This window comes from Bacillus rossius, chromosome 13 (genome assembly GCF_032445375.1).
Source record: "Bacillus rossius redtenbacheri isolate Brsri chromosome 13, Brsri_v3, whole genome shotgun sequence".
In the NCBI taxonomy this organism is placed as follows: Eukaryota; Metazoa; Arthropoda; class Insecta; order Phasmatodea; family Bacillidae; genus Bacillus; species Bacillus rossius.
The window spans coordinates 10,240,319-10,259,574 of record NC_086340.1 but is presented as its reverse complement, the minus strand read 5'-3'; the positions used below and the strand labels follow the sequence as shown (position 1 = coordinate 10,259,574).

Genomic DNA, 19,256 nt, shown 5'->3' with positions numbered 1-19,256 from the left:
CTTTCTATCATGTGTGCAACCTAACTCCAGTAATTTTATCAAATATGAATGGCATACCACTGGACCAACTAGAAACTAAAATATATTTTTATTTGATTAAAGAATATTTGTGTTAATCATATGTTTCCCTGTTGTCATTTTACAGTGTATGTGTATGTGTCCTTTCTGATTTCAATTTGTCTGTTGTTTAGTCTCATGCCCTTTAAAGATTTTAAAGTGTGAGAATATATAATATTTTCTCTTATGTACCACACTACATTAGCGTTGACATAGTAAGGAATTTAGGTTGTGCATAAGGGTGGCGCCCATAAATCAATTTTAAATTAATCAAAGAATATACTTATTTTACAGAGCCATAAATAGCCAAAGGGAGTTATTTATTATTTAAACTTTAATAACTTAATAACACCATTCCTATACCTATAGACCATATTCAGAAAGTGACAACTATATTTTGTTTCTACCTAACAACACCACACGTTCTCTGTGTATATGTGTAGATAATACATAGTATAGCGGTGAAAAAGAAAAAGGGGAGAAAAGGAAAGAAGAAAGCATGGGTGTTGGCTGGTCTATTTTTAGATTTACCCCTCCGCCGACTTAGGATGGGAAGCAACTGGCTCCGTCAAGAGAAAGAGAGAGCGCATGTTGTTTTGTCACCAGTCCTTCTACCCAGTCCGTCTGGCGCCCGCGTAGCCACATAGCTGTCTGTATTTACTGCGTGAACATTATTTTTTTAACTGATGGTGTTTTTCTTTTTTTGAAGATGCCATTCAATTCACTCGTACTTACGAAGATGCCATTCAATTCACTCGTACTTACGAAAGGGCCAATAAGGAGGCACTCGTAATAACCAGTTTAATTTACTATGATTTACGTAGTCAAACTGACGGTGCATTACAAAACTGTCGTAACAATAAAGGTCTCGTAGTATCCCGTACTCATAATGAGGTTCCACTGTACGTATTTCCATTAATTAAATAAGTAAGAGGTAATGTCCGAATAAATATTAGATTTCTATTATAAAATACATAGTTTTATAATAAAAAATACCCACACAAAGCACTCGGAATCTAATAGCAGGACCAAAAATATCATGCGACATTTACACCAGTGTTTTTTTTCATCCAAATTTTGACGACCAAAAATATGAGTGCGACGATTACACGAGTGCGACAATTATGTGATAAAAAAGGGTAAATGCTAATTATTATAAAACAATTCACAAGTATAAATTCTGAATAAAAATAGTAAGCTTTTTTTTTTAATGAGTCAAAAAGTCATATTAATAATATTTTAACAAATACTTGTACAAGGTTTCGTGCAACGGCAATAGATATTTCAAGTTAATGATAGTAAATAACATTAAAAAAAATTATAAACAAAGTATCAAATCTTTAAGCGTATGCAACAACTTTACTACAATTAAAATACAATTCAATATTCATTATTTTGAAATTAAGTATTTGAAATTATATTACATGTGAATAATAAATTATTCATTTTGATATTTTTAATTTGGAAAATTTACATTTAAATTCACAATTAAATCCATAAAAAAAATCCTACCAAAAATAAACTAAAAATTAAATACAACATACTTCCTCCAAGTTCTTACCATGTCAAGTTTTTTTACATTAAAAATATTTCCACTTCATTTTATAAAAAAAGCAGAGCAGCATAAGCTGAACTGGCAGCAATTGTACCACTACCTTAGTGCACTGCAACGTGTTTCTGTCCCAAATCTTGATGGTGTTGTCTCGCAAGCCCGACACTATCTTCTGGTCGTCATACTGCAAACAGTATACACCTTTCGAGTTCTCCGATCTGCAGTTGATCCTCTGCAGAACATGCCGGCCCATCCGCCAATTATTTTCTATGCTCTGAAAACAAGTAAACTTTTATCACACTCGTTGAATCAATGTTTAAAAAAATTTAAATAAAATATTAAAGATTGGACCAATTTATCAGGGCTATTAAAAGAATTATTGCTTATTTTACCAAGAAGCCTATATAGTAAACAAAAACCCTCCTTCCTTCCCACAAATAATTAAAAACTATATTCTCCTTTAAGATATGCCATATAAACCCGAACACAGGCAGAGATTTTGATTCACGAAAACAGGGGTCGGCCTGAAAAATACAAATTAAAAAAATCTATAAAACAGCATTAAAATTATTTCTTACACTGCTTTACCATGTTATACAGAATTTTTGGTAGTAGGATAACCAACCTATGAAGAAAATATGGTGCAGGATGTGTTCCATTGCTTATAACTGCCTGCAAGTCTGAATAAACCAGCTAACAACAAGTTCTCATCTTATTTTAGCACTCCAAAATATTTTCCTTCTAGCGTCAACCTTAATTGTATGTTAGACTTGTTGTGCAAAAGGAATACAGAATATTACATTTTAGTTTTTTGTATGATTTACAATAATGAACTACTTGTTACTTGTAAAAAAAAATGTCATATCTTCATTTCTGGTTCCAAAATAAAGAAGAAACGCCTCTAATAGTAATTACAACCTCAAAATTGTACACTATGTCAAACAGACTTAAAAACTTTGCAGAAGTTCGCCAATAGAGGTTGTGTGAGAATAGTAGGCAGTGGCGAATGATGTGGAAATACAAGTTTGTGAAAGTGATTCAAATGCAGAAAAAAAAAATTACTATTTTTCTGCGGAGGAAACATCTAAGAGTAGAGGTCGGACTCAATTCAAGGTCAGCCTCTATTCTGGTTTACACGGTATTGAACGATTTGTATTTCAAACATTCTGTGAATCTAACTTTCAATCAGTGTCAATGCAATGAGCTCCTTGCAATGTTGGGAACATGAATAAGAATTTAAATCTTATCATTTGATATATAGAAGATCCTAAAATAAAGATATAAGTCAGTTACATAATTCAAAAAAATTTTTTTACAAAGCTGTGTGCTTTAATTACACATATTAATGGACAGTCAAAAGTATACCCGTACTGAGTTAGAATAATAATTATTTATAGTAATGCCAAAATGCCAAAAAAACAAAAACAAAAAAAAACAAAGATGAATATACAATCAAACCAACCAAGCATAAGGCAAGCTTATAATGAAATTGAATAAAAACTTTTGACAATGAATAAAAGTAGGGCTGGGCGATTAATCGAAAATTACGATTTCGATTCGATTCCGTAAATAATCAAAATCGTTTCTTCTTTAAAATTAAGATTCGAAAAACTCGAACTTTGTCTAGGTCATTTGCATGGTGACAATTTCCACACATTCCGTTAAATTGCACATAAACTTTGTATGTACGTAAATCCTCAACGAATATTCCATTTAGCAACGTTCTTCATATCTACGAACTTTGGTTCTGCCAAACATTCATGATTCATAAGCAATATTTACCTCCAATCATCTAAATAACAACACTCATTTTGTTCAAAATGGGAAAAAAAATCTTTATTACAAACGCCCGAGAAACACATTAATTATGCAATTGGAAAGTCCACGAACCAATCGTCCAATAAGTTTCATTTCTGGACTGTGAATATAACCTCAATCACCGAAAACGGTAAATAAACACTACCTTAGCTTCATAGATATGATACCGACGTGCACGCAACACTTCCACAAAATGGCTGCCGAATTGTCTGCAACTTGAGCGCTAATGTGGCAGACTTCAGTACCACGGCTTGGACATAAAAAAGTCTGATTCTTCCATCGAAGCTGTGCAGTTGTTGCACTATATCTGTGATAACCACTTTGTTTTGGTTCTGGGTTCCGCTTTTATACGTTTTTTTTTAAGTGAGGATTTTTGATAGCTACACATGTGGTAGTTGTGTTCTTTTTCTTTGTCTTAACATATATGCCTTCACTGCAGTATCACAGATGCGGACGACATTAATGGAAAATGCAAGAGCGTTAGTACTGTGGAAATGAGAAATGATCAATCATGTTTATTTTATTTTGTCACGTCCTCACGTCCAATACCGTGTTGAGTTTCTAGTGTGAAAACAATCTTTGTGCTGATTGTAGAAATGAGTGAAAACGTGAAAGGTGCATTTAAAGGTTGAAGTGCGGTTTGGAAATTTTACGAAAACGTGTCAGAAACGCATTCAAAATGCAAAACATGTGGCAACAAACTTAAACAAGTTCATGGGAGCACAACCAGCATGGCTAAACATCTCGCAAAACACACTGACGTATATTCCGAATTTTTAAAATTGCAATCTCAAATGAAATCTGTGGTACTTCCATCTTCATCTGTACCCAAACAGAAAATTGTCCAGCAAACTGCATTTTCTAGGTTAGAAAAATATCCAAACGATCATCCCAGAGCAGTTTCCATTACCAGTGCAATAGGCAAAATGTTGGCAACAGATCTTCAACCATTCAGCATGGTCCAAGATACAGGTTTTAGAGACCTCATGTCACTGGTTGAACCAAAATATAGCATACCTGACCGTAGAACATTTGCAAGGCGTGTAATTCCAGATCTTTATGAACATCATCTTGAAAGAATAAAAACAAAACTGGCAACAGACATTGACGGCGGAGTAAATTCCATAGCTTTAACCACATTCATGTGGACTTCACGAAGTAATGATTCTAAGAATGTTTGCCTACATTGTTAGAAATTTTTTTACACTTGTTTACCTTATGCATTTGCTCTAGAATTAAAGAATCGAATTGAAATCGAAATAACAATTTTTTACAGTAATTTGAATCGGAATCGAATCGAAATGAAATCTGTGGAATCGCCCAGCCCTAAATAAAAGCAAACAAACTAAAAATACATCCAAACACAAGAGTGAAATACCACTATGTGAAATATCATTAATGCATTAAAAACCTCCTAATGAATACTCACATCAATGTCCTGAATGATTTTAGGAAACAGTGTTCTATAGAATGTGTGGTTTGGGTGGCCTTCCCCAGGTTTGGGTTTAAACAGATACTGTATCCTGCAAAACACAAGCCAGCGAAAATCACTAATCAAACCACTTTAAATACATCTATCTGTAACAGGTAGGCTATGTAGGGTTACAGCAAAAATATACTGAGTATATACATACATACACACACATAATTTTTTTAAAACTGCATGTGAAAATTTTTTTAATAAAACATTTCATAAAAATAAACAAGTACATTCCTGTTCATATCATACATAAACTTTCTACCATCAATATACAAACATGCATATAAAAGTTTCCAAAAATAAATGATCGTAGGAAAATGTTATGAAAAACATTTTTCTTAAATTTAAATGACGAAAACCTTAGTTTAATAAAAGAAAGGGGTTAGTAAAGTATGGAAAGAGTATTTTAAATAATGTGTACTCAATCTCATGCATTTTATGTTTGTTTATTTTTTTTATAAATAAAGTAAAGGCCTGTTATACTCAAGCAATACAAAAGAAAGTACTTTTAATGAAACTATAAAAGTAGCATAACATCATAATTCTGAGACACCTAGTGATTTTTGGTAAAATAACAAAATTAAAAAACATTATTTTTTAAGTACAATCCATCTTTTAGGCATGCATGTCCACCAAAGACAAACATTTTCCTTCCCTTCGTGCATTTCATAAAACACAGTTACCATTTTAAGAGTACATATCATGACGGTATGTACGTTAAGTGCCCCGCCTACTAGGGCACACACATGGTGTACAATCGATAGACAAGATTTTATGGTTTAATTTTTGGCCCAATTTCATTTTAAAATCAGAGGATTTTGGCATTATTGTTTCTATTATTTTTTATGAACTGTTTTGCGATATTTACTCCACGAAAATAGTAGTAAGATTTATGTGCCGCGTTTTCCGATAAAATAATTCGTAACAAATGTCTAAAACAGATACATTCACAATGATAAAAATCAGATCAAATTTCTCTCATCCATATAGTTGTGGTACAATTTTTTGTCACTTGAATTTCAATCATTAAAAGATTACTCATTTTACGATTTTAATTAGTTGCAATGTTCACTTACGATGGGAACTTAACTCTCTTTCCGATGCACGATTTCTGCCATTATGTAGCGCTGTCTGTAACTGCACCACTGAGCAAAAAAGGTTTTGGACAAAACTTTTTTTTTTTTTAATTTATCTGAAACACTGGGTTTTTGTTACGTAAAATATGGAGTGATAATTTTGGAAATACGTTTTGACACAACTTGCGTTTCGGGGTGAAGCAGCGACACTCACCAGCCCCTCCGCTCGGCCAGCCCCCGCCACAGCGAGTCGGTGCGGACCTTCCTCTCGATGAGCTTCTTCCACAGCATGCCCTCCGAGATGACCCTGTACCACTCCTTGCAGACCAGCTCCGCCGAGCAGAGTGAGTCAGCGTCCAGGTACGAGAGGACGCTCTCCGCCACGTGGTCCAGGCCCTTCTCTGCAAACCGCAAGAAAGACACCTCTCTCGCAAGCAGGTCGGGGCCGAGATAACCCGTGACTATAGAGACCCGACAAATCCGCGAGGTTCAATGACCTCCAGGATAAGACTCCGATATCCTCTCTACACGCTCGGGCAAATGCTGACTGTTCATTGGCCGCCGGCTCGCGAGTCGTCTCGACTGGGTGGCCCGTGATTCGACACTTCTATGAGTGAGGGTCTCTAATTGGCCCTCAGTCCTCCGGATTAACAGTGAACCAATGATGGGAAGCAGCACTAAGGTATAATTATTTGAATTTAAGCATAACACGAAATGAACCCGCGAATTTTACGGGTCTCTACCCATGACTTTGGAAATGTAAAATATACTTTTATGGGGTTGAGGCCAAGATAACCTATGTTTTTTTTTTAATTAGTTAAAAAACGTAAAATTTACTTTCATACAGTTTAAAATAAATTTTTTTACAGAATACTTTCACTAATCCAGATTAGATGGGACCGGACCCTGTCCTAATTAATCACCGGAAGTCCTGATTACATTAATAACATCCTAAAATGCATGTAATCCCAGTTTTCGATGGGAGAAACAATTTTTTTTTTTTTTTAATAAATACAACTTTTCCTACAGCTTAATTTTAGTTTTAATACTACAGTACACGTGGACCTAAGTTTCTAACGTACAAAAATTATCAATTTCAACTTTTTTTTTTTAAATCCAGTTTGGATTAACCGGATGTCCGGTCGAGCGGTGACCGGCTTAGTGGGACTCTCCTACAAATTCACTACGACAATCAGGGTCAAAATCAAAGGTCATAACCCAGAGGCTTGAATTTTGGTAAATTTGAGAAAAGTGAGTCACAGCAAGGAAAACAAATCCTCTGTGAGAAATATCGTCACTCCAGAATTTTCTGAGGGAAAAAAGAAAATTACCCCAATGAAAAAAAAGTAAATCTTGCAGGTCAACTGTCACCAAAATCCAAGATGGCTGACAGTCACTGACCGGGACCTGTCTCTCATATTTGTGCACAAATTATTTATTTACCACATTCAACCAAATAAACTGAGTGAATCAGGGCCTAATGTCTTGTCCACGTTGAGGGCATTAGATAAGATAAAGGGCAATGGGATAACAGAGCAATAGCCCATCACGTCTTCCACTTGCTAAAAAGAAATAGAATCCTTGCGTTCAGTAAGACTACTTTTAAGTGTTGGTGCACTTTAAAACACTTATTTACACAATCGCACACAGTTCAAAATTAAATGGCAAGTATGTACAGTAATCAGACAGCTATAATAAATATTGAGCTTTTATTATTGTTTTGAAAACTAGAGTATACCGCACACTGTTATCAAACGCAGTACAAAACATTTAATTTTTTTTTATGAATTTTACTTCTCAAACTGACTTTTCAAGTGATAATATTTATCAATTTTCTTAACTACATACATAGAAATGTGCTGATACAGGTTTTCCACACATATCTGCAATAAAATTTCCCCTTGCTTTCCATTACCAAAATATCAAACTCACCTATTTTTTTCTAATAACTTAGCTATTTTGTGGTTTCCTATAAGAAGTAACAAAAATACAGCCAAAGCTGGCCTAGAATTATATTAAAAAAAGTTATGATTCTAACACAACCTTGCATACACCATTTTATATTGTGTTTGACTCATCAAAACACCAACTGAAAAAAAAATTCTTTCGCACACTGGGTGATGGCAGACTCAAAAATTTTTTTCTCTCAAATGACTTTTCCAGAATTTCAAGTAAATTCCCTGACTTCGCAGAATGTATTAGACACCCTGTAATTTGAATGATCTTCATTATAAATGTGAAATCTGCATGTGATAGAAAAATGACAGAAAACAGAGAAACATACTCCCAAGTTCACATCTACCAGTAATATTTGGGTTTTGAAAACCAAGCCTATAACTCTAAGCAACCACTTTATGGCTGAATGATCAGGATGCAGAATCCGAGAAGCTTCTTCAATAGTTAATAATGCAAAAAAAAAAAATCAATCATAAAAACAATTTCAAGAAATTATTTTTGAAAAAAAAAAACAAAAAGTTAAAATTTTTTTTCCCACCCCATTACAATTTTAACTGTACCCAACTTTTCTGCTATGCTTAATTTTAAAATTGATGCAGAAAAACCAGAAGACTACCCCTTCTTTTCAGCTCTGACTTGTGAAAATAATTTTTTAGTATTAGTTGTTTGGATTTTCTCTAAATTTGATGCTTTTTATTCTCAAGGAAATAGTGATGTTGAATTAGGTCTGCCTGCCTACCTTGTTATTCAGCACTAGAGACGGAAAAAAGTAAAATGACAAAGGGCAACTGAAAAACCATATTGACCTTCAATAAAGGAGGATGCAGGATGTGTTCCATTGCTTATAACTGCCTGCAAGTCTGAATAAACCAGCAAACAACAAGTTCTCGTCTATACAAAATTGTTTTAAAAATTTTAGTAAAATTTCAACTTGCTATTAATTAAAACATTTTACAGTTTTTTTTGTTATATCACTGGATTACTGTTCAGAAATGTCAATAAAAAATTCCTGGCTGAAAATGAAAAAATTCCTGACACCCTTAAATAGCAGTAAAAAAAACAGCAAATAAGAAAATATTTTTACAAATATGTTGACAAGCATTAATGGTTCATCTCTTTGGAAGTCAAAGAGTGTTTTACAGCAAATAAATATATATTAAAATAGGTTTCTAGAAAAACATTTACAGATGATTATCATTTGTAATATAACATATATACAAAGGACTTTCTGAAATATTTCCCTTATTTTATTTGTGGTACATAACAGCCTAACATCTAGTATTTATAAAATTACAGAATTTTACTGACTATTTCCCTTCTAAGACTTATAGTCCAACAGTACTTACTATATTAAGCATAACATCAGCAGTATAAATAATATTAGAGGTTTTTTTTTTTGTCCACTGAACTTGCAAAAATACTTTAATAAAATGGTCATACACACCACACATAGAAAGGAAAAATTTTCACAGTTAATCACACCTTGTTAATGTGCCATGAATCATAAGGCAGACTATCCCACTCAGATACACTTCTATACTTAAATATCAGTGAAAAACCCAGCCCAAGTATAAAATATGTTGCACAACCATTTTATGAGTACTATGCTACTTAATTTGATTAAATGTAATAAATACTCCAATTTGGTCAAAAACTACAAATAAAAACAAATGAACAAATTTACCTACCTTTTTTTTGGGGGGTTATTAAATGAAAGCACTATTTTTCATCCAACGAAATACAAAACTATATTTTATATATATATATATATATATATATATATATATATATATATATATATATATATATATATATATATATATATAGTGTGTGTGTGTGTATATATAAGATTGTCATTTCAATGATAATTAATTAATTTAAAACTAACAAATTTAGTTATTATATTTTTTAAGTGTCTTTTGTCATGTGTTTTAGTTTGTGTTGTCTAATTTTATTGTTGTGTTATTATTGTGTTTTGTGTATGTTATTGTTATTTTTTTTTGTAATATTTGTTAAGTGCCCACCTGTTAAAGGCTCTGACTGTTGGTAGGCACTCAAATAATTATAATAAATAAAAATAAATATATATATAATAAATACTATAACCACACCAATAAAGTTAGCAGGTATTATTTTCAAGCTAAGTTATATATATGGAAATATTTTTTTATCGCCAGTTAATTTGTTTTCATCTAAATAGAGGGAGAAAATTAAGGCCCCCTGCAGTGAAGCCACAATAAAAAACGCACTTGGTAACAGTGTAATGAAGTCTCTCTGCAGCATCGGCTTCAGGTAGGAGTTGATGTGGCCGTGTTGGTAGTGGCACATCCGCGACAGCAAGTGCTCCACGAACTCCACCTGGTCCTGCTCGCTCCATTTCTCAAAGTACTTGATGCAGGTCTCGCGCTCCGACGCGTACTGCGACGAGGGCTCCTTCTTCCGGGCCGGGTCGTACAGGATGGTCATCGGGAACTGGAACCAAACCGACAGGAACACGTCGTGACCATCGCGGGCTCTGTGCACGCTACTCGCCACTCAAGACACCCAGCCGAGAGCAACATCCACACCGTTCCAAATTCTCTTACAAAAGATTACACACGCTCTGAAAACTTCACATTGTGTCAAAAAAACCCACCTCTGTCCCAACACACCTCAGAAACCAAACGAAAAGCAACATACTAAACAAAGATGACGAAAGGCTGAAGTACGAGTAGTGATGTTCAATTTCAAACGGTTGAATTTAATCCCAAAATGACGAGTAAACCCACAGACGCTTAACAAACTTAACCTACTGTAATACTCTTTAGCTTACCAAAAAGGAGCAAAAATTTTTTTTTATTACATAGATTAATTAACCTCAATACTATAAAAATGTTGCCATTTTATTTCAAAATTTAAAAAAAAATGAAATGGTGTTCTTTTAAAATGTCTTAAAATCAGTTCTGGCCAGCATGCACTCACAGACCAGACTCACAGACTTCAAAAATGTACCAAACATGCAGAAGGGCTTTTGTAGCCATCTTCATTGGCATCATTCATCTTAGGGTAAAACAGGGCAAATTTGTGACGGGTTAGATAGTAGTTAAAATTATCAAACATTTTCTCGCATACATACTTTTACATTACTTAGTTTCTCTGTCCAGTGTGTACATTGCGTGTCCACTGGCAAATTTTATTGACTTAAGTGAAAGCACGTTCACGACCGCAGCCGTGTTAATGGAAATACCAAATGTAAAATATAGCCCGCTCAAAAATGGGGGGAAATAAAAAATGTACAGAAATTAAAACAGATAGTAACGATGAAATGTGAGCGAACTCAAAATGCTGGCAGCCAAGGTCAACAGACTGGAATCACCTGAAAAATCTAGACGCAAGCAACTCAATTGGTGCTGGATTATTTTTAATATCTGATTTACCCCAATCTTACCCTAAATAAAAATCTATCACCAGAATGAATTTTAACAAAAAAATAAAATTAGAAATAGGTGGTTACTTTATTGTAGTTTCTTATTACCGAAACCAAGCGGAAGGAAAAAAATGTGTGCGTAATATTTTGCATAAGCGTTTAAGAAACACTGCAGTTATTCAGAGCAAAACGTTTTTTTTCATTAACTTAAAGCATTCTGTAACACACAAGGTATTGCACATGTCATTACTCTGTGTTATCTGAAAGACCAAATGTAAATTGGTGTGTAATACAGCTTGTTTTAATTAGACCATCCGTTCCGTTATTTTGATATAATCTTATTTGGAATGAGCAGGCTGTGCAACAGAGAAAATGGTTTTGGCAGCCAGGCAGTTATCACAGCGGTGCACCACGCAACACTCAATTCCTTCTGAGTTTACGTGAGGGCTGGCATCTTGTGTTCACTATGATGTTGATCAAAGAGTAAGTAACAAGAGGCAGAAATGTCACTCGCATGTTAGGGAAAGTTACTTATTGGACAGTCTCTTTTGGGGATGGTGGGTGGATGTAAGTATCTACATGTGCCAATCTCAGTCATAAAGACGTAGCACAAAAGTTATGTAAAAAAAAACTTTTTAGATATGTAGTAGCGCCTATTTCTTGCATACTAATGACAATATCTACTGTATTAGTGTTAAATGTTTAATGCCTTCCTTATATCAAAATATATTTCATTTCTACATGATCAAATTTTTTTTCTGCAATGCAAGGGAGCATTTTTGATGAATTTTTTCCTTACATACTCTAGATATTTCGATTAGAATTTTCAAGTTATCTGGAAATAAAAACCACGAAAGTATACATGTGCGTAAGATTATAAACATGTCACAAAAACAAAATCAAGTATAACAGTGTGACCACACTTTCAAACACTTTCATGTATGTCCACAATAAAGGTGATAATTATGATACACAAAAAATAAATAGCTTTATAACCACTAAATATTTACAATTGCTATTTATAAAACATTTATTTTTCAATCAAATACAAAGCTTACCATTAAATCATACAACCCCTACCTAATGTCAGCCCTCTTATGTTGACCAACTTGTTTAAAAATTGCATTTAACACCCTCACTGTATTTGTTACTTTGTTACTTAATTCAATTTTCTCCCCTAAAATCTTTTGCTGGGCACGCCAATCACTTAATTTTCTTACCTCCTCACTCAAAATATTTAACTGAACACTCAACAAACAAGTCCACTACAAAGTTGTCTTGATGATGAGTAAAAAAATCTGAAGTAAATCACAACAGAGAAACTTGTGTGTTTAATTACACTTGATTTTGTTACGTACTGCCAATAGTTTATAGCAATCGGAGCAAGCACAAACTAAAATACTAACTTGTCAGAAAAATAATTTCCTTCGAGCATTGAAACTAGGTAGTTGGAATAAATCTTTTAAGTTTGTAAAGTAAAATGGAACATTTTGTGCTATATGAATACGATTTGGCTTAAATATGTATACATATTATTTGTACATCAACCTCATAAAAGCACTTTCAAGAAATTAATTTTGAAAAAAAAAAAAAAAAAAAAAGTTATAAATTTTTTTTCCCACCCCATTACAATTTAAACTGTATCCAACTTTTCTGCTATGCTTAATTTTAAAATTGATGCAGAACAACCAGCAGACTACCCCTTCTTTTCAGCTCTGCCTTGTCAAAATAATTTTTTAGTATAGGTTGTTTGGATTTTCTCTAAATTTGATCATTTTTATTCTCAAGAAAAAAGTGATGTTGAATTAGGTCTGCCTGCCTACCAAACACTTTGTTATTCAGCACTACAGACGGAATAAAGTAAAATGACAAAGGGCAACTGAAAAACCATATTGACGTAAAGTAGGATGCACCATTATTTTTCACATCCCAATTAGTTCATGATCTATTTCAACTTAGAACTAAACCAGGAAGCGAACCGAAAATATTTTTTTGAATTAGGTTAGCAGTGGACCGCTATGAGTCACCGACCATATGTTAGATCTCTTGAGATTGGTTCAGCTATGTTAAAAATGGCTGGGAACACATCAGGTCATGCTGTTGTAGATGCCATTTAACTTGTTTCATGGCAACTTTGATTATGGTTTTCATTTTGTCTGGTCTTGTCAAATCAGGATATCAATTCCAGGTATATATTGTGACATTTGTTGCTCCCTGACAACTACTATAAAATTTATACTTTTATTTAAATAAAAATAAACAGTTAAGTTGTTTGAAACCAACCGTTTATATTTCTTTTAAAAATATTATACTTTGGTTTAAAAGAAATGTCACAGATACTGTTCTGTTTGAGTTAAAGTATATATTTTATAATGATTACATTTTGTAGCAAATGTGCTATCCCCCCCCCCCCCCCCCCCCCTAATCAAAAGGCAAGTCTACTTATTTATTTTTATTCTCTTGTAAGTTACTCTGGTTTTCAGCCACATGTAAAAATGTATAAATAGAGGAATTAGAAAGGTATATATTGGCATTGAAGTTTAATTAATTGTATTTCATTTGTACCTACAAATTTTTTGCTGTACAACACAACTCAAGTATACAATAGTTGTCAATATTTGCATTCAGGCTTGGTCCCATATGCCACATTGGTTATTTCATTTTCTTATAATTGAATCACTCACCCCAACAACACTATAACCAACAGCTTTTTTTTGAAAGGGAGTTAAAGATATCCTGCTTGCAATGGGAAACTTTGTTCTTACTGGAAATAACAGTAGGCCCCATGATAAATACTTCAAATTCCTGTTCAGCAGAACAATGTTGTTAGCGTAATACAAGAAATTTATTAATCTTGGGTGACACTGTTGTTGTGATACTGTTTATTGGATATAATGTTGTTTGGGTGAATGTTTCAATTACTATTATTTGAAAACTTTTCCTGTAAATTCATCACGATAGCATTCTTACATTTCATTTCAAATTTTCTTAAATATTTACCAAGTGATATCTAATAATGGTAAGAATTCTCAAAATTCTTCATAATTATGCTTAGAATGTATTAACAGGAAAATGCATTCCTTTAAAGTAATGATATAATAATTAAATAATCAACTCTGCATGTGAGACAGCTTTATACAATCCAAAAATAGCTTTGCTCAACATCAAATTTTCTGTTTAATTCTCAAAAACAGATACGAGTTTCAAAACACATCACTAGACAGCTACTACTTCCATAAGTACATTGTGAGATTATCTCAAGAGTCACTATTACAGGCATTTAAAAACTGTAAAAGTTACCCCAAGACAGTTTTATTTATTTTTAATATTTAATGTACTTAGAGATTTTACACAAAGGCAATATTTTTTTACATGACAGAAAACATGACTAGCCGCTAAAAGTGTAACAAAGTTCAGTATTAACACCTACTAGTAAAATGAACACAGCCATTCAACCGAGAATATGAAAAACAACTGTGAAATGGATGTTCCTGTTAAAGTTGTTACAAGCTTGATGTGAGGATTCAGATAAAAGTACTTTGACAAAAACCTCTACAAGTGGCTCTAAGCATGACTATGTATTAACATTCAGTTCAAATGCACCATTAAAATGTTTAAAAATATTTAAATAATTGTACAAAATCACACAAATTCACAGCTACTAACTCGTAAGCTATCTAATGTTAGCTTAAATAGTAATTTCTCAGAAACCATTAGGAATTTTCAAACATTGTTTTGAATGTGAGTAGGTACAGGAACATCTATAGTGTTCAAAAAAACATTTGAAATTTTATAATTTTTTTATATGAAAAAGCCAAGACCATTACAAGTTACCCTTGAAACTAGCTGCAACTTGATCCTGTGGTTTTTCAGGAATCCTTAGGAATACAGCATAACCAAAACTATTTTTAAAAGACAAGGATGTTTAATGTAAGTAAATTATGGGTGATTCCAAAACTGTTGTGCCTAATTAGGTTGGAAAAACAACTATGATGGTAAACAGTCTTGGCCCCTACTGAAACGTACTGGCATTAAACATGTCTATCTTTTTGAATACAACCTCGGCTACACAGCATTTCTAAGGATCTCTATAGAAGGTATTTTAAACATAATACAATGCAATTATACAGAATAATTACAATGATTTACAAAAACTAAAAAAATATGAACTTTCAAAATTTTAGTTGATTTTTTCCGGATGGAATAATCTCCTTATAACTGCGTGTTTTTAACCTTACTAAAATGTTTAAAGTAACAGCTTATTGCAAATAAGTGGAATAAATTAACAAATTATATATTTTGATGTCTCTAGAACTACACCTAGCAGAATCTTGCTTATATGACATTCTGTATCTTCCAACATCCCACCATAAGAAAAGTATAAATTGCAACCAAAACCACGTGTTGCTAGCATAAGCATACTCTATTTTTGTTTCTCCCGACTTTCCACAGCTAAGTAATTAGATAACCCAACTGTTTTTTTTTTTTTTAGTTAGTTTTATTCTGCTGTTTGGTAAATATTTACAATCGTGGTAGATGCCAAAAATAATGCTAAAAATCCGAAAATACTTTTATTCTATGCACTTTCACTTCCTCTTTTCAAATCAACCGGCGGAGATAAGAAATTCCAAATACTTTAGGAGATATCGAATTTTTTAATTTCACGATATGTAGAGTCGCGGTAGATGCCAAAAAAAATGTAAAAAATCCTAAAATACCTTTATCATATGCTCTTCAACTTCCTCTTTTCATTAAAAGCGGCGGAGATTAGAAATTCCAAATACTTTAGGAGATATAGAATTTTTTAATTTTGCAATACAAGACCTGTGGAACCATTCGAGCGGCGCCATTTTTGTTATTTTGCCGTGTTCGTGAATACGTGAATCGTGAATGCGGAATTAATAAAATGGTTGATTAGGTCAGGTCAGTTACATTATTAATACTTTCAAACTAAGCCGACATTAAAAATTATTTTGTGAATTAATTTTAATGGCTGTTTAGTTTTAAAATATTTATAATGTAACTGACCTGACCAAACAAACCCGGACAGAGGTTGAACAGTAAACTAAAATGGTCGATTAGGTCAGGTCAGTTACATTATAAATACTTTAAAACTAAGGTGATATTAAAAATAATGTGAATTAATTTTAATTATTCTTTAGTTTTAAATTATTTATAATGTAACTGACCTTACCTAACAAATCCGTAACAAAGGATGTACAGTAACAACACACGTATTTTTTTTTTGTTACTTATTACTTGCGCAACAATATCAAAATAACAAATAAGACTTTAAAATTAGAAACGTTAAAAACTCACGTAAGTTGGAGGCGGTAATTAAACACCGTTTTAAACAATAATTGAACTAAATAATCACGTATTAGTTCATTTGAATTCTGGCCTATCACGAACAATCACGTGACATCATTATCCAATAAAAAAAATAGATACTCGTACGTAAACAAGAAACAATGGTGTACGCACGCCACAGGAATGCGCTGGTTTTGTGCAGAAATTTAAAAATTCGATATCTCCTAAAGTATTTGGAATTTCTAATCTCTGCCGCTTTTAATGAAAAGAGGAAGTTGAAGAGCATATAATAAAGGTATTTTCAGATGTTTAGCATTTTTTTGGCATATACCGCGACTCTACATATGATGAAATTAAAAAATTCGATATCTCCTAAAGTATTTGGAATTTCTTACCTCCGCCGGTTGTTTTGAAAAGAGGAAGTGAAAGGGCACAGAATAAAAGTATTTTTAGATTTTTAGCATTATTTTTGGCATCTACCGCGATTGTAAATATTTACCTGCTGTTTAGTAGTAGACCATGATTAAAAGGTATCTAATGTGTAAAATTAGAACAACTTTTAAGTTTTAACACCCATCAGACATTTTCACTTATCCAATGTTCTGTGAAACAAAAATAAGTGACACACTAATGTATGTAATTTGCCTGATGGACCATGAAATAATGTAAGTGAATGTTATCCTGTAAATAATTATTTGATATGTTTGTCAACATTAACGTACCATTCGTTTCATGAGTTTGCTATGATTGTGGTTTGATAACAAATTAAGAGAATAAAAGAGGGAACTGGTTAGTATTAAATTGATATATTGGAATAAATGAATTATTTTTTGAAATTGTTTGTATACATTTGTTCTTTTAATTTATTATTTAATGTAAAGTAGATAAGTATTTAACTGTTTTCCACTATACTGCTACTTTAAAAGAAAAAGTCAAATGACAAGAAAAGTGACAAGAACAATAACATAAATAAAGCAGACGAACGTGTCTTATGCACTCATAGCCTGCTTAGCTAAAATACTCCTTTAATGATTAAAAAACTATTATTAAGGGAAATTATATTTTTTTATCATTTACGTAAATAAGGCTTACAAATCTCAACATTGAAGTCATTACAACCTAGGTATTAACTGCAAGATGGCGACAAACACAGCCAAACTACTGAATGTACATGGGTGGAACAAAAAATTAAAATATTTTACCTGCGAATTAGTGTTTGTGTCTTCAATAATCTTATCAGTTTCCATTTTCAACATGGTCGATTCAAAAAAAATCCAAACTACATTTATACATCTTCAACTTTACTACCACATTCATGAAGTCAATAACTCATCTTTCAGATGACGTCATTGACCTGTGGCGCTACCCTACAAATTCGTTTGACCAACAAACCAAAATAAACATTCCCTATATAGAACATAACACATAAAATAAAATATACACGCGAAGAATAATTGCTATTCACAATGAATTAAAAAATTATTTCTTGTTCGCTTAAAATATTTCTTTATTGATGTTAAAACTAAGCTCCTGAAATTATTCAGAGGGGACAAAGGCGTTTTGTACAGAATTAGGATGTAAAAGACGAATAATTGATTAGAAACTGACATCGTACGGCCGAATACCACCCCAAAGCCCGACCTGCACCCGCCAGTACTCGGCTCGGCTAACGGAAAGCACCCCTAGCCATGGCCCACCCGAGTCAAGTGAGCGGACCGCAGCCCAAGGTAGAGAATAGCGAACCATTTTAATTACGCATGCAACGCACTCCCCGTGCCTACAAAATTCCCCACACAATAATAAAGTAATCAAAAACAAACAAAAGACCCTAATTAATAGAGTGCGACGTAGAAGTGCCCGGGTCACTCACGTGTAGTTTTCTACTAAAACAGCTGTGAGTGCAACCTTTGCGGCCTTCAGCCTAAATTCAGTAGTGAAACGTGTGATGTAACGCAAACCGCTCCAAATTAGCATTATCATTCGCCACTGGAGTAGTTTTCAAGAAACAGACAGTCTCCAGCTTGACTCTAATATTCAAACTTATTTTAGACAAACTTATTAAATGTCAATTCTAAAACATATATAGATATTAAGTTAAGCATTAAGTTTTATTATGTGAATTTAGAGCCACTTAAAATTAGTTAATTATATAGATTTTTACGAATAACGGAACTTTAGAAACTCTGGCGCGACAGGGAGCTCACCCCTCCCCTCGCGCCAGGGCCAGACGCCAGTACAGCGCGACTCGCGGACCGGGACGGACGCACGTCCCACGGGGAGCCAGCATCTCTTTGTTTCACCAAACGTCCATCTGGTAATTATAGTCACAACCAAAACCTTTTTTTAAATACTCCCAGTGTGCGCCCGGTCCTTTTCCGGTGTAGGACCTAACCCAGCCGCGTCAATTTAACACGCCCCACACAAAGCATTACGTGGGGCCGTGCAGTATACGGTACGGGCCGTCTCCCGCCACCCCAGAACTTTAGTTAATCGCCCAGTGCACAGGCACAGGCTACATTCAAGCTTAAACGTGTTTTTAATTTAGTAGCGAGCCGCGGTCCACACAGGTGGGCCCGCGCGTCGCAAGTTACCGATTACGAG

At 33.5% G+C, this 19,256-nt stretch overlaps 1 protein-coding gene across 10 annotated transcripts in view; it reads right to left on the bottom strand.

Moving 5' to 3' along the window:
• LOC134538220 (beta-TrCP) overlaps positions 1–18,031 on the bottom strand; it is a 42,253-nt gene extending 24,222 nt beyond the window's left edge. For 4 of the 10 annotated variants that reach the window (XM_063379332.1, XM_063379329.1, XM_063379331.1 and 1 more), the window contains exons 1-5: positions 17,858–18,010; positions 10,189–10,411; positions 6,198–6,384; positions 4,857–4,950; positions 1,710–1,883 (exon numbers count right to left, since the gene is read on the bottom strand). In XM_063379332.1, the coding sequence (XP_063235402.1) occupies positions 1,710–1,883; positions 4,857–4,950; positions 6,198–6,384; positions 10,189–10,411; positions 17,858–17,911 (732 nt within the window). In that variant the 5' untranslated portion in view covers positions 17,912–18,010. Of the gene's footprint in view, positions 1–1,709; positions 1,884–4,856; positions 4,951–6,197; positions 6,385–10,188; positions 10,412–17,857 lie in introns of all 10 variants that reach the window. The other 6 variants (XM_063379330.1, XM_063379336.1, XM_063379337.1 and 3 more) reach the window with 4 other exon arrangements.
• Positions 18,032–19,256: the final 1,225 nt, after the last annotated feature.